The sequence below is a fragment of the Salvelinus alpinus genome, chromosome 29, assembly GCF_045679555.1.
Source record: "Salvelinus alpinus chromosome 29, SLU_Salpinus.1, whole genome shotgun sequence".
Classification (NCBI taxonomy): domain Eukaryota; kingdom Metazoa; phylum Chordata; class Actinopteri; order Salmoniformes; family Salmonidae; genus Salvelinus; species Salvelinus alpinus.
In genome coordinates this window covers 43232098-43248763 of record NC_092114.1, presented here as the reverse complement: position 1 = coordinate 43248763, position 16666 = coordinate 43232098, and the positions used below count along the sequence as shown (strand labels likewise).

General features: G+C 44.6%; 1 protein-coding gene across 4 annotated transcripts; it reads left to right on the top strand.

Moving 5' to 3' along the window:
- Window positions 1–436: 436 nt before the first annotated feature.
- LOC139558773 (transmembrane protein 268-like) lies at window positions 437–15982 on the top strand. 4 transcript variants are annotated; one of them, XM_071374198.1, is made up of 9 exons: window positions 437–532; window positions 3326–3455; window positions 3797–3891; window positions 11576–11683; window positions 11901–12053; window positions 12427–12537; window positions 13310–13399; window positions 15179–15400; window positions 15657–15982. In XM_071374198.1, the coding sequence occupies exons 2-9, from the start codon at window positions 3338–3340 to the stop codon at window positions 15825–15827; spliced, it is 1068 nt and encodes a 355-aa protein (XP_071230299.1). In that variant the 5' UTR covers window positions 437–532; window positions 3326–3337; the 3' UTR covers window positions 15828–15982. The 4 variants fall into 4 exon arrangements, with proteins under 4 accessions (XP_071230299.1, XP_071230300.1, XP_071230302.1 ...); XM_071374199.1 differs by having other exon boundaries at window positions 514–536; XM_071374197.1 differs by lacking the exon at window positions 437–532 and adding an exon at window positions 1882–2258.
- Window positions 15983–16666: the final 684 nt, after the last annotated feature.

The window sequence follows — 16666 nt, the reverse complement described above, 5'->3', positions numbered from 1 at the left end:
AGAACACTGGAAATCATGTGAATTACATAAAGATAATATTCTTTCAGGTCAACTGGTTAGTCTCACAAAATTATACAGATTTCCATGGTACCAAGTTACAATCAATAACATACATCACTCTGCCTGTTCTCATTTGTCAGTGTGTACGTGCGTATCTGTCCCAAAGACCGTATGTGATCCGCCCAAGTGTACGTGTGTGTGCGTGCCTGTGTAAGTGTGTGTGTGCCTGTGTAAGTGTGTGTGTGTCTGTGTATGTGTGTGTGTGTGTGTGTGCGCGTGCGTGCGTGCATGCACCTGTGCACATTCGTCCCCGAGACCGTATATGATCCGTCCATGCAGACTTGTGTGTGCGTGCATGCCTGTGTGTGACCTCTCACTGTGCCCCTCTGGGCTCTGGGGCATATGCTAATGTGTGACAGTCCCAGCCCCCAGCAGCAGACCACCAGACCAGAGTCATGACAGCCTGGAGAACAGCTGCTGTTCTCCCAGGAATCCAGATCCACACCGGCTAGGAGAACAACAACAATCTAAGGTAGGTAAGGAATAGTGTGTATGAGTTTGTTTGTGTGTGTGTGTGTGTGTGTGTGTGTGTGTGTGTGTGTGTGTGTGTGTGTGTGTGTGTGTGTGTGTGTGTGTGTGTGTGTGTGTGTGTGTGTGTGTGTGTGTGTGTGTGTGTGTGTGTGTGTGTGTGTGTGTGCACTGATGCCTCATATAGTTCAAGTAGGATCCTACTCTGCCAGCTTATATCCATTTGTAAAAGAAAGTTTGTTGTCATTGTGTTTTGATACATTGCTATGTCATTAACACGGGACCCTACACAGATATGGTTATGCATGTAGACAATACCCCATTTGGACTCATTTTCTCATTCACTTTCTCACTCACTCTATTCTCTTTGCTGGGCTGAGAAGCATAGGCCGCATTCCACCAGTCATGTGGTCCGGCTGATCTAAGTCACAAGCTGGGAGAGAGAGTTTCCCATGCCAATAAACCCCTTAAATTGAAATTGAATTGAGAGAAAGAGAGAGAGAGTTAGAGATTGTGCGGGGGGAAGGGGGGGGGGGGGGTGGCTTAAGTGGGTAGTAAATTAAAGAATACAGGGTGATACAGGGAGTCTGGTTTCAGAGGCATTGCAGTGTAGTTGGAAGGGAAGAGGATCACACTGTAACACTGTAACTGTATTACATTGAATGCGGGTGGGTAGCAAGCTCTTGATCATGTAATAGACTCTACATGAAATAGTCTCTGGTGAGTTCTCCTATTAGTCATGTGTCTTCCTTTATGTTCAGAACCTCACTGTCACTGCTAAACTTTATCTTTAAAAACCATACCTAGAGTTCAGAAGGAACTAGATCAAGAGAAAACACGAGGGGAGTACTCAGCCAAGCGGAAGCGATGGTTCTTGCTTAAAATATTTTGTTATTCTCTGTCATTAAACCTGCATACACAGATACACACACACACACACACACACACACACACACACACACACACACACACACACACACACACACACACACACACACACACACACACACACACACACACACACACACACACACACACACACACACACACACACACACACACACGCACACACACACACACGCAGATCACATGGTTATACACAGCTACATACACTCATTCGCATAACATTGTAGACATGCACTTTTCTTCACAACACGTGCACAGAAATGTATAGAGACAAACTGTTTCAAAGTTGGCAAGATGTCACAACTCACTTACAGCAGGGAGGAAGTGAGAGTAAGAGAGTGTGTGCCTGAGAGTGAAAGAGAGAGAGCGAGAGAGAGAGAGAAGGGGGAGAGAATTAGAATGAGAGAGAGAAGGGGGAGAAAGATAGAATGAGAGAGAGAAGGGGGAGAAAGATAGAACGAGGGAGAGGGAGAGGGAGAGGGGGGAGAGAATTAGAATGAGAGAGAGAAGGGGGAGAAAGATAGAACGAGAGAGAGAAGGGGGAGAAAGATAGAACGAGGGAGAGGGAGAGGGAGAGGGGGAGAGAGAACTACAGTAGGGATAAGGAGACAACTTGAAATCAACCTTGCCGACAGCGTTTGTGCAAAAAAATGTGTCTCCCTCTCTAACAAGCAAACGAGAGAGACAAAGCGGCAGAGGGAGAGAGGGAGGATGGGAGAGGGAGAGAAAGAACAAAAATATAGCTGCTCTCTCAGTCTCTTCTCTATTTTCAGTATTTCTCTTTCACAGATTTTGTAGCTGCGTTGAAGACAGTGCCTATTGAGGTGCAGTATGTCTATCTTATAACCGTGGTACAGTTTAACCACTTTCAACAGAAACCTGTGAAGAGTGTAGCCTGAGAAAAGAGAAAAGTTCACATTTGAAAGACAAGTGTAGTTGCCTTTCGCTACACCTAAGTTCAGTATACTTGGATCGTAAAGGAAAGTACAATGACAGTAAAACAGTCTACTCAGTCTACGACTTAACTTATTGTTTAGACTTGTGTTGAAAGTGCTGAATCTGAAATCCTTGGCAGTACAGTTGAATTATTCTGTTGGTTTCTCCAAGATGCTGAAATAACATAGCAGAGCAATGTAATCCGTTCTGAAAGGAGTAGTGATGTGATTTCTGGTTGCTTTCGAAACATAGGACACATAGGACACTGACTTCTCCAAAGTTAAACTCTGGCGTTTGATGCCATTGCAAGATAAAGTTATAGTCTCAGAGGGGGGCTCTCGAAGGGAGCTTCAGCTTCAGCCCTTTGACATTTTTTCTCCAGTAGAGTCACGGTACAATTCATCTCTTGTGAACAGATTCTGCGCACGCGACCACATTACACAAGATTTTAGTTCTGGTATACCTGAGATTACAGTTTAAGCTATGCCTCAGGAAAACATTATCTACTGAGGGAATATTTGGTCAAAGTTTCTAAATTTCAATGTCTTTGTTTGTTTTGCATGCCACTGGAATGTGCTGCTTGTGCTTCTTGCAAGCTGTAGTGCTAGTACTCACTTCATAATACTGTGTATACATCACACACACACACTGTATCTGACAGTCTACGATACATGGGAACTAGGAAGTGGTGTCATAATCATGCCAAAGCATCTCTCTGCTTGAGCAACAAAGCTGTAGCCTGGTCCCAGATATTTTTGTGCTGTCTCCTCTAGTCATTGTAGGAGTTGACAAGAGAGCACAAACAGATCTGAGACCAGGCTAATGGAACTGTGTTGCTGCACTGTATATCACACTGGCAGTCATCACACTGGCCATTCACTACACTCTTACTCACTTCGTCTGAATTATGGTTGGGGATTTTGATTAAACTGTATCACTGTTTTTGCTCGTTCAGGGTCTCGTCATCATGGATGAGATGGAGGACAAGACTTCTGTGCCTTCAGACGAGAGTGATGTTGAAGTTGACCTAAGACGATCATCCAAGATCCAGCCAGAAAACAGAAGAACATCTCGATGGAGGAATGGTGCGTAGTAACATAGTTATCAAACTGTATTATGGGTAAAAGTCTTATCATGTGGCATATCCTGTTTGTCAAATCATTGTTTTTGTTTCTCTTCCTTGTTCTTTGTTCTGCCTCTTGGCAAGTTTTTGGGATAAACTAACACTTTTCACAATGTCCTGCTTTTACCCATGGTCTTTTTCCTCTATACCTTTTTGATTCTCTCTCTATGTTTTGACTCTCTCAATCACTCTCCTTTGTTATCACTGTTACAACCTCTGTCAGAATGTGTTACTGTCAACCTTAACACTCTCCCCTCTCTTCATCTGTCTATCACCCCCCCCCCCCCTCTCTCTCTCCTCCAGGTCAGTGTGTGCTGGCAGTACCCACCTCCTCCATGCTGAGCCCCAAGTTTGATCTGTCGCTCTGCAGGGCTCTGCTGGAGAGGGACGGCTTCCAGGTCAGTGCACACACACATACACACACACACAAAAACTCTTGCTTTCTCTCTCCATCTCTCTCTCTCTGGGCGCCCACTGGCACTCTTTATTCTCATCCGTTGGGCCTCGCTATGTCAAGCAGCCTGTCCACTTGTGTGGGGAGGTTAAACTAGAATAGCTCGCTATCTCACTTCCTCTCTCAGACTGTCTTGTGTCTCATCAAAACATAGGCCTACTGTTATGTCATCAATCTAAAAAGCTTTCATGAAGAAAAACAAGACCCGTGCTAATGCCACTATCCTGAATTTATGAGACAGCAAATTGTACCCCACACACTTGATTTGCTAAGCTGAGGAATAGGGCTGGAGAAATGCAAAGCGCTCGTATTCATAGATAAAGCTTTGCATGCAATGACTGACATTCCATGAGATCAACATGATAGTTAAACATATTTTGAAGCTATAGGTCTTAAATGACAGCAAAACATAAACCATGAGTGAGGCCGGGATTCAATCTGATCGCTCCTTTTCAGCTATGAACCTTTTATTTGATTTATTTGACCAGGTAATTTGACTGAAAACACATTCTCATTTCCAGCAATGACCTGGGGACTAGCTAAAGGGGATGAATGAGCCAATTGAATCCGGGGAATGATTAGGTGGCCATGATGGTATGAGGGCCAGATTGGAAATTTAGCCAGGACACCGGGGTTAACACCCCTACTCTTACAATAAGTGCCATGGGATTTTTAATAACCACAGAGTGTTAGGACACCCGTTTAGCATTCCGTCCAGAAGACTGCACCTTACACAGGGCAATGTCCCCAATCACTGCCCTGGGGTATTGTATTCAGACTAGAGGATAGAGTGCATCCTACTCCACCTCCAACACAATTTCCAGCGGCATCTGGTCTTCCATCTAGGACCAACCCTGCTTAGCTTCAGAGCCAAGCTAGCAGTGGGATGCAGGGTGGTATACTGCTGGCACTGGCAAAAGCAATGTTTCCGTATTCACATCCCAGCCTATCCTTACACAGTGGCTTGCGAAAGTATTCACCCCCCCTTGGCATTTTTCCTATTTTGTTGCCTTACAACCTGGAATTAAAATAGATGTTTTGGGGGTTTGTATCATTTGATTTACACAACATGCCTACCACTTTGAAGATGCAAAATATTTTTTATTGTGAAACAAACAAGAAATAAGACAAAAAAAACAGAACTTGAGCGTGCAAAACAATTCACCCTCCCAATGACACCGACAAAAACAATAAACAATACAAAACAACCGTGAAGCTTAAGGGCTATGTGCCACAAACAAAGTTAACTTCCCACACAGAAAGGAGGGAAAAGGGCTACCTAAGTATGGTTCCCAATCAGAGACAATGATAGACAGCTGTTCCTGATTGAGAACCATACCCGGCCAAAACATAGAAATACAAATAATAGAACTAAAGAACATAGAATGCCCACCCCAAATCACACCCTGACCAAACCAAATAGAGACATAAAAAAAGCTCTCTACGGTCAGGGTGTGACAGTACCCCCCCAACGGTGCAGACTCCGGCCGCAAAACCTGAACTTATAGGGGAGGATCTGGGTGGGCATCTATCCGCGGTGGCGGCTCAGGTGCGGGATGCAGACCCCGCTCCACCACTGGCTCACCCCACTTTGGTGGCTCCTCTGGTGCGGGGACCCTCGTCGCCGACCCCGGACTGGGGACCCTCGTTGCGGGCCCCGGAATGGGCACCCTCGTTGCGGGCCCGGGACTGGGCACCCTCGTTGCGGGTCCCGGACTGGGCACCCTCGTTGCGGGCCCTGGACTGGGCACCCTCGTTGCGGGCCCCGGACTGGGAACCGTCGCTGGAGGCTCCGGACTGGGGACCCTCGTTGCGGGCCCCGGACTGGGAACCGTCGCTGGAGGCTCCGGACCGGAGACCATCGCTGGAGGCTCCGGACCGGAGACCGTCGCTGGAGGCTCCGTGCCGGGGACCCGTCGCAGGAGGATCCGGACCGCGACGGACTGTAGACCGTCGCCTCCTGAGACCGTTGCTGGAGGCTCCGGACAGGGGACTGTCGCTGGATGCTTCGTGCCATGACTCCTCACTGGAGGCTTCGTGCCATGGATCATCACTGGAGGCCTCTTGCCATGGATGATCACTGGAGGCTTCATGCCATGGATCATCACTGGAGGCTTCTTGCCATGGATCATCACTGGAGGCTTCTTGCCATGGATCATCACTGGAGGCTTCGTGCCATGGATCATCACTGGAGGCTTCGTGCCATGGATCATCACTGGAGGCTTCTTGCCATGGATCATCACTGGAGGCTTCGTGCCATGGATCTAGGCACCCTCGTTGCGGGCCCCGGACTGGGAACCGTCGCTGGAGGCTCCGGACTGGGGACCCTCGTTGCGGGCCCCGGACTGGGGACCGTCGCTGGAGGCTCCGGACTGGGGACCGTCGCTGGAGGCTCCGGACTGGGGACCGTCGCTGGAGGCTCCGGACTGGAGCCCGTCGCTGGAGGCTCCGGACTGGAGCCCGTCGCTGGGGGCTCCGGACTGGCGCCCGTCGCTGGGGGCTCCGGACTGGAGGCCATCGCTGGGGGCTCCGGACTGGGTACCGTCGCAGGGGGATCCGGACCGGTGACCATCGCTGGAATACTTTGTAGAGACTCCTTTTGCAGCAATTACAGATGCAAGTCTCTTGGGGTATGTCTCTATAAGCTTGGCACATCTAGCCACTGGGATTTTTGCCCATTCTTCAAGGCAAAACTGCTCCAGCTCCTTCAAGTTGGATGGGTTCCACTTGTGTACAGCAATCTTTAAGTCATACCACAGACTCTCAATTGGATTGAGGTCTGGGCTTTGACTAGGTCATTTCAAGACAATTAAATGTTTCCCCTTAAACCACTCAAGTGTTGCTTTAGCAGTATGCTTAGGGCCATTGTCCTGCTGGAAGGTGAACCTCCATCCCAGTCTCAAATCTCTGGAAGACTGAAACAGGTTTCCCTCAAGAATTTCCCTGTATTTCGCGCCATCCATCATTCCTTCTATTCTGACCAGTTTCCCAGTCCCTGACGATGAAAAACATCCCCACAGCATGATTCTGCCACCACCATGCTTCACTGTGAGGATGGTGTTCTCGGAGTGATGAGAGGTGTTGGGTTTGCGCCAGACATAACGTTTTCTTTGATGGCCAAAAAGCTAAATTTCTCATCTGACCAGAGTACCTTCTTCCATATGTTTGGGGAGTCTCCCACGTGCCTTTTGGCGAACACCAAACGTGTATGCTTATTTTTTTCTTTAAGCAATGGCTTTTTCTGGCCACTCTTCCGTAAAACCCAGCTCTGTGGAGTGTACAGCTTAAAGTGGTCCTATGGACATATACTACAATCTCTGCTGTGGAGCTTTGCAGCTCCTTCAGGGTTATCTTTGGTCTCTTTGTTGCCTCTCTGATTAATGCCCTCTTTGCCTGGCCCGTGAGTTTTGGTGGAGGCTTCTTGCCATGGATCATCACTGGAGGCTTCTTGCCATGGATCATCACTGGAGGCTTCGTGCCATGGATCTAGGCACCCTCGTTGCGGGCCCCGGACTGGGAACCGTCGCTGGAGGCTCCGGACTGGGGACCCTCGTTGCGGGCCCCGGACTGGGGACCGTCGCTGGAGGCTCCGGACTGGGGAGGTTTGTTGTGGTGCCATATTCTTTACAATTTTTTATAATGGATTTAATGGTGCTCTGTGGGATGTTCAAAGTTTCTGATATTTTTTTATAACCCAACCCTGATCTGTACTTCTCCACAACTTTGTCCCTAACCTGTTTGAAGAGCTCCTTGGTCTTCATGGTGCCGCTTGCTTAGTGGTGTTGCAGACTCTGGGGCCTTCAGAACAGGTGTATATATACTGGGATCATGTGACAGATCATGTGACACTTAGATTGCACACAGGTGGACTTTATTTACAAATTATGTGACTTCTGAAGGTAATTGGTTGCACCAGATCTTATTTAGGGGCGTCATAGCAAAGGGGGTGAATACATACTGTATGCATGCACCACTTTTCCGTTTTTTATTTTTTAGAATCTTTAGAAACAAGTAATTTTTTTCATTTCACTTCACCAATTTGGACTATTTTGTGTATGTCCATTACATGAAATCCAAATAAAAAGCTATTTAAATTACAGGTTGTAATGCAACAAAATAGGAAAAATGCCAAGGGGGATGAATACTTTTCAAGGCACTGTATTTTGGGTTATGATGGGGTAAGACCGGTGTACTAAGCTCATGAGGCATTTCTAAGTTATGTTCTTTAAAAATCTGTATATATCATTCATTGGAATGACAACTGAACAGCAGTTAATGTTGAAAATGTTACCTCAAAAGTCTAAGTTGTTGGCTAAAACATCCCATCCAGGGTGTATTTTGTTTGTGTCAAAAAGCCCTGTACCAAAACTTGGAACAGAAATTTTGAGAAGAACACAGCTGCAGAGTTGATATGACCACTGGGTTGTGGCAATACCCCCTTATCTAGAATGGCTGTAGTGATGCATTTGGAGCGGAGTAGCTATGTTGCCAAACTCTCTGGACACCTCTTCACGATAGCTAAACAACCAACGCTCAATGATGAATGGAGAAGGGAAGGTGTCCAGCGGGGTGGGACTGGGGCGGAACAAGGCGATTACCTTCGGTCGTGCAGCATCAGACCTTTTGGAGCACAGCTTATTCACACAGACCTTAACTTCTTATGGCTGGGGGCAGTATTGAGTAGCTTGGATGAATAAGGTGCCCAGAGTAAACTGCCTGCTACTCAGTCCCAGAAGCTAAGATATGCATAGTATTAGTAGATTTGGATAGAAAACACTCTGACGTTTCTTAAACTGTTTGAATGATGTCTGTGAGTATAACAGAACTCATATGGCAGGCAAAAACCTGAGAAAAAATCCAACCAGGAAGTGGGAAATCTGAGGTTTGTAGGTCTGCCTACCAATATACAGTGTCTTTGGGGTCATATTGCACTTCCTAGGGCTTCCACTAGATGTCAACAGTCTTTAGAACCTTGTTTGATGCTTCTACTGTGAAGAATGAGGGAAGGAGAGCTCTTTGAGTCAGGTGTCTGGCATGAGCTGATCATGCGCGCTCCCATGACAGCGCTCAGCGTTCCATCTCATTTCTGAAGACAAAGGAATTCTCTGGTTGAAACATTATTGAAGATTTATGTTAAAAACATCCTAAAGATTGATTCTATACATCGTTTGACATGTTTCTACGAACTGTAATGGAATTTTTTTACTTTCGTCTGACCTGCGCGTCATCAATTTGGATTTTGGAACTAAACGCGCGAACAAAAAGGAGGTATTTGGACATAAATTATGGACGTTATCGAACAAAACAAACATTTATTGTGGAACTGGGATTCCTGGGAGTGCATTCTGATGAAGATCATCAAAGGTAAGTGAATATTTATAATACTATTTCTGACTTCTGTTGACTCCACAACATGGCGGATATCTGAATGGCTTGTTTGGGCTCTGAGCGCTGTACTCAGATTAAGGAGAAGTTTATCTAAAGTTCCATGCATAACACTTGTATTTTCATCAAGATTTATGATGAGTATTTCTGTAAATTGATGTGGCTCTCTGCAAAATCACCGGATGTTTTGGAGGCAAAACATTACTGAACATAACGCTCCAATATTCACTAAGAGTTTTGGATATAAATATGAATTTTATCGAACAAAACATACATGAAGTCCTATGTGTGTCATCTGATGAAGATCATCCAAGGTTAGTGATTCATTTGATTTCTATTTCTGCTTTTTGTGACTTCTCTCTGGCTGGAAAAATGGCTGTATTTTTCTGTGACTAGGTACTGACCTAACATAATCGTTTGGTGTGCTTTCGTCGTAAAGCCTTTTTGAAATCGGACACTGTGGCTGGATTTACAACAAGTTTATCTTTAAAATGGTGTAAAATACTTGTATGTTTGAGGAATTTTAATTATGAGATTTATGTTGTTTGAATTTGGCGCCCTGCACTTTCACTGGCTGTTGTCAAGTCGATCCCGTTAACGGGATCTCAGCCATAATTAATTAGGGAAGTGAGAAATAACGTTCTTATACTTTTTGATTTCCTTATTTCGTTTCTTCTTTTAGAGTTAGTTTTTTGTTCTACAGATTAAACAGACGCAGTATAGGTTGAGGTTTATTTATATAGGCCTAATATTTACTCTGAGATAGTGAATGTGCCACGTCTGTACATGATCCACCTATGACATGATGCCTACCAGCCACACCTTCCCTCTGTAAATCAGATAAAAGGACAGGACCCACTTCAGCCCAGCATACCTACCTGCCTACCAGCCCAACTAGAACCATGTTTGTGTTCTTCTGTGTTATCTCTCTCCTCAGTCTTGCTTTGGATGCTGAACACGACACTCCTGACCAGGTTAAAGAGCTATCCCGAAAATCCTGCACCATGGGCTGGTATGACTTTAACGGACGCTGCTATAAGTATGTTGCCACACGACTGGACTGGGCAGACGCTGAGTCCTACTGTGTGACTCAGGGAGCGAACTTGGCCTCTGTGCACAGTGAGGCAGAACACCAGTTCATCAAAATTCTAATCAAGATGTTTGACCCTGCGGAGTTCTACACCTGGATCGGGTTGTCTGACGTCGTTAAGGAGGGGAGGTGGATGTGGACTGACGGGTCCAAGGTGGACTTTACCGACTGGTTTAAATCAGACCCTGATGGTGGAAAGGCTCAAAACTGTGTAAATACAAACTATCAAACGCTGTGGATTGATAAGGAATGCAGCGAGGGTTACGCCTTTGTCTGCGCTGAGCGTCTCTGCTAGTCAGTCATCCGTCAAGATGGAGGTGCTGTCCCTGGCTGTCTTAGGAGAGAAGAAACCCTTTTTTCCCCAATATTAAATAAACACCTTATATTGAAAATAAAAGTTGCTTAAATCATTGTTTATGGATTGTACATATAACTACAAAAGGTTTGTGTGCTTGCATCAGCTGTCTTTTCATTCTGTCAAGAAGCTCTGTGGCACACAAAACTTGACAACTTGACAATCACGGTAAAAACACATTGTTACGTGGCAATACCCACTTGTGTGGAATGGCTGTAGTGCTGCTGCCTTTGGAGCACAGCTTACCAGTTCCGGAGGTCTACTGACGGGATTCATTATCATCAACCCCGGACTGTCTTGTCTGATTACACACACCTGGTTCCCATTTCCCCTGATTAGTATGTTATATATGTACCCTCTGTTCCCTCTGTCTTTGTCAGTTATTGTTCCCATGTCTGCTGGTGGTGTGAGTACCTATGCGGTGGTGCAGCGGTTATACTGCGTGCTTTATATATTGTGTATTACGGGTCCCGTGTCGTTCAACAAGGTTTACCCTCGCTCTTTTGTTTGGGTACAGCCCAGTGTTTTTGTATACGTGTTTGTTTTGGGTATATTAAAAACCCTTTTTGTGTATTCCTGCGCCTGTCTCCAAATCCTTTATACCAGTGTGACACACACACTTTTACAACCTTTTGACCACCCAGATCAAAGCACAAAGCACTTTTCCCCCTCTTATCTTTTTCCCCTTATTTTGTTTATGTGGAATGTGTTTTGGTGAAGTACGAAAGCCATTGCATGGAAAATTACATATAGCATACATTATTGCCATGTGTTCACTGTTTGATTTCTCCACTGTAGATTCCTGTAGCAGACTTTGAGACGCCTCTGGAAATAGCACTGGACGTGCCCTCAGTCAGGAGATACCTGTTCTTTAACTCTTCTCTCTTCCACTTCATCATGGCACCGGTAGGGTCCCTCAAAGTATTGATTCATAACTCAAGGGTCCATTGTATCTGTTATTTTTTACATCTTTTACATTATTCACACTATAGTGTCCCGTGTCAGTTAATCTCATACGCCATCAGGAGATTTTTTACTAACGTGTCCGGTATCTGTTCAGAGTTAGTGCTTGTTCTTTGCATGTTTAGTTTATATGTATCATTTTCTTTTATCTCCCCTCCAGATTCTATATGTGGTGATATGGTGTGCTGTGTTCTCCACTCTTCACCTCTATCTCTCAGTCACTGACTACTGGGTCCTCTGCCTGTCTGTCAGTCTGGTCTCCATCTTCCTCACCACAGCCATCATTGTCATCCTCCACTATAGTAACAAGGAGGTGGGTGTTCCATCTGTTTTTCAGTCTGAGAGCGCTTAAGAACCTTAATGGTTTGCGCACTTCTAAACGCCATCCAATCTTTAATCGCAGCGCTATTAGTGAGTTGCGGTAGCAACATAAATGATGCATAGATATTAATAGGAATGCATCTGCTTGTGGAAGCAAATAAATACACTATGTAGCTATGTCACACTCAAGAGGGTTGAAGCAAAACGTTCACAGACACTTTGAAACCAATATGGTTCGTTATTAAACACCCTTGATTTCCATGTCTGAATTATATAGAGATATTGGGCTAGAGCCTGCAACCAGTTTGAAGAGCCTGAAACGTTAGATGTAGATGCACCTGTAATGTTTAATGGTCGTCCTACAGATAAACATCAACATTGACGTGCGACTCATCCAGGTGAATGAGAGGCTGAGCCAACATAAGCTGCTTGTAGGCGTGGCCGACTGGGTGCAGAACTGTACTGGAAGTCTACAGGTAGGCTGCGTTAACCTGCACATATAGGCAGCTCAGTCCGAGAGGGCAGACATTTTGTGTCAAACCTTTTCATCACTCTCCCGTTCTTGTAATTGAGGTTACTTCTAAATGCCTGTTTGTTGTGGTATGAATCTGTAACCGGATCCCTCGAACGATCAATTATGAAGTTATATGTCGATGTACTGATATGATTGTGTAGTTTCATTGTAATAGGAATTTCCAGGGGGACAAAAGAGCAGCCACAGACAAAGTCAATCAAAAATCTATCTGGTTCATTGTAAGTTGCAACAGGGAGACACCACCCAGCACAGAAGCAGAGAAAATGTCGGACTGGCCTCTGGGACAGGCCCTTTATATCCTAATCAGACCGCACCAAATGTTCTGACACGTACAAAGTCAAAACGAAAAGGCAGCGACTTTGCCAGCTGCTACAGAACCACAGTGGCCACAGAATGCCATCAATACAAAAGTGAATAATCAGTGTCCTCGGTCCTTGTACCTCCAGTCTGGCATCAATCACTATCAACAGATATGAGAATAATCCATAACAAGTCTAGTGACCATCAACCTGCACCTTGAGTGTCACAAATGGAACCCTGGAAATGATGTATTACAGAAACTCTAAATATGCTCAACATTGTGTTGATCCCAACTTCAGTCATTTAAAATGTCCCCGTTACATTATCTGTCTGTCCATCTTACTGTCTTTGTGTATCTTTTTGTCTCTCTCTGTCATTCTTTATCTGTCTCTCTCTCGCTCTTACCCTCTCAGCTGTTCATTGTGTACTGGGATACGGCCCACTGCTTGAGGGCACTGACTGAAACTCTAGAGGAGATGCTCTTTGTCAGAGACGAGGCCCAGGTAGGTACATCACGATGTCACCATGTTCGTTCTGAGTCTATTGATTTGTGTCTGCGTTCTCTTTGCCAAGGCTTTTCTGTCCATGCTGTTTCGGGAAGGCAATGGGATATAATATGCATAGCGTAGAACTTTGATTAGTAGCCCTGGCGTTTTTTTGCTTAAATCATTGATCACAACAAGCGCTTATTAGAGACAAGATTCTATTTGAAGCACACAGCTTTTGCTCATTTGCATAGATAATTGTTTAATTCCAGCATTGTAATCAATTTCTTCATTGCCTGCACTAATGTGTTAGCATTTGCACACTGTCAAGTTCATTTTGTCTTAGTATGCCTCTATCCCCCCTTAAAAAAAATGCTTCCTTGACAGATTTTTCTCCTGACTGTGCATTTTCGGCAGTTATTTCACCACTAGAGGGCGATCTGACCATTTCTAAGGGTCTGGGCCCGGTTGCATAAAACACCTTAAGTTTTCCTTAAAGTTTCCAAAACTTTAAGTCAGTTGCACAAAACATTTTAAGTGAAAAAGTTAAGAGTACCCATGAGGTCCCTTAACTTCTTCATTCAGTATGGATGTCAATGTAAACAGCATTTGTGGAGGTGAATGTTGCTTTCGTCTGCTGTGGTTACAGATGGAAAACATCAACCAGCTAACGTTAGCTACTTAGCTAAACAATGGAAGATGCACAATCCATCTCTACAAAGCTAGCTGGCTAGTTAGCTATAGCTACTCTGTAAGCTAGCTTGACGTACTAGAAAGTAGTATAAACAAGTTAAGAAAAAAGTAACTCCAAGAAACTTGGTTTATTATCTTTTGAAACAATTAGGGTATTCTGTCTTGAAGTTCTATTTTTCTATCTCACAAATGAAAGCGATTCCTTTCATGAGAAGCTTAGTCAGTGAATCAGGCCATCTCCATGGTAATCAGATACTCTTTCTGCCATACGTGCCTTCAAACTACCGTAAAACCCCTATGCCTATACCTAAGGAAATAATTGGTGGGCTCTAAGCAATGCCCTTAAACAATTCCCTTATGTAAGGGGAAAGTATTCCTTCATGTAAACCCTTAAGGAAAACGCTTAAGATATTTTATGCAACCGGGCCCTGTACTCCCAAAATTGTTGACTGTTTTTGTGCTTACCAGTTAGCTAGCAGTACTCAGCTGTTAGCAGTCAATGGCTAGCAGTACTCAGCTGTTAGCAGTCAATGGCTAGCAGTACTCAGCTGTTAGCAGTCAATGGCTAGCAGTACTCAGCTGTTAGCAGTCAATGGCTAGCAGTTTCTTACTGGTGCTAGAAACGGATGATTGACATTGTTTTTCGAGTCATTACTGAATTATTTAATGTAATTAATCGAACATTAAACCTCGTAAACAATTCATGGTAACCTCATAAACATTTACACCCAGCGTTTATTTGAAACAGGCGTTCATTTGCTGAAATGTTTGCCGTCTCCCGGCTATTGAAAGGGACAGTCGGCTATTTGAGACTGCATTTAATTGAAGTTTTACAGTAGATTGATATTGACAAATCTCTGTGTACTGTTAAAAGGAATTGTATAAGGCAAATTGAAATTAAACTGGAAATTGACAACAGGAGACTGAGTATTATAGATTGTGATTTAGGCCTATCAGAGGGTTTTAGATGGTGTATATAGCCCTTCAATTGTCAAGTAAGGCAATCTTGTGATGTGTAATGATGACCACCATTCAGTGGTTCTGTGTAGCAGTAGCAGGCAATGCAATCTCATGGGCTATCCTCACTTTTCACTCCCTCCCTAGAAAATACTTAATAAGAGAATGTCCCACCTTGTCCTGGTGACAGAGGTCATGACCTTTGATCCTGTGGCGGGGGGGTCAAGTGTCAATGAAAGTTCTGATGAGGAAAGGCCTCTCTTGATGAACGATGAGGAGACTGGACACAGTACCTCAACCAGCCAGAGGGAGGACACCAAACTCACCACTAACTACAGTTTGGTACCGGACCAAATACTACCAGCTCAGGTTAGTTAGAGAAACTGCTTTCAATAATACTTGCAATGTTATAATTTGGACTGCTCACTAAATGGTTTTTCTATCGTGCAATATGTTGAACAAATGGTATTCCAGATCAGTGGAGGCTGGTGGAGAGAGAAATCTGGAGGATGAGCTCCAGCCACCACTGTCTAAGATATTGCCTACCTACACACTAGTGTGTTCAATATAGTATTATTAAGGCTCTCTTGTTGTTCATGCTATCCAAACATATCTCTTTTTGCAGGCCAAAGCACTCCAACTTTTACTGACCTATGGTGCGGCGTATGTCAAGCTGTTAGTGTCTGAAAAGCTGACAAACTCCACACACCGCCCCCTACGCTCCAGGAGGAATCACTGCACCACTGCCTCCCTTTGTCTGTGTCAGTATATCAAAACCAAGGTTCTACGATTATAAGACAGGGACACAGAAAAGCTTATTCATTCCGCTTTAAATAATATGTTATTGTAGGACAGTATAATATTTGCCCTGATCATGTAAAAATCACGATTTGAAACCCACTTTTGTGTAAATTATTTTGCATTAAATTGTACAATAAATATATACCTTTATGAGTTGCGTCCTTAAGTAAACAAGTATATTCCTTTATTTTGATAAGGTACATGCTACAATATATTTTGGGAGTGCATTTAGATAAACAGGGAAAATTATGAAGGGATTTTGCGGCTAGATAAAATAAAAAAAAGAGAGCGAGGGGGGGCAGGAGAGGACAGATTCAATGATGCAGAGTTTAAGTATTAAGCTCAGGGGGTCAACGTGAATCATTGTTCTTGGCCGGCTGCACGGCTACACAGGAGGTGCATGTGGCACACAGTTTCATTCATTAATCCATGGTTATTAATCAGCCTTGACACAACTGCTGAGGTGATTGGCTCATAAGTATCCGGTGCTTGGCATGATGACACAAACACACACAGGGAGAGACACAGCGCTCGGGAGACAGGGCGGTATAGAGGAGGCAGGGCGGTGTAGCGGTACAGAGATGCATGTTGCGACAGTCCAAGTTAAACGATCGCACAGACGCTGGGTCACTATTTGGGAGGCTAAATGGCCATCTGTGATCTTGCAGACACAGTCTGGCCTAGTCCCACCACTTCTCTCTGTGTCAGAGGAGGCTGGTGGGAGGAGCTATAGGAGGACGGACTCAGTGTAATGGCTAGAATGGAATGAAGGTAACGGTTTCCATATGTGTGTTTGATACCGTAGAATTTATTCCATCCCAGCCATTGGAATGA

Bases quoted from the DNA above. Each gene is read 5' to 3' on its own strand.
- LOC139558773 (XM_071374198.1), top strand. From the start codon at position 3,338: ATGGATGAGATGGAGGACAAGACTTCTGTGCCTTCAGACGAGAGTGAT. The intron at 3,892-11,575 runs GTCAGTGCACAC...TCTCCACTGTAG, and splicing joins TGGAGAGGGACGGCTTCCAG to ATTCCTGTAGCAGACTTTGA. The intron at 12,538-13,309 runs GTAGGCTGCGTT...TTACCCTCTCAG, and splicing joins ACTGTACTGGAAGTCTACAG to CTGTTCATTGTGTACTGGGA.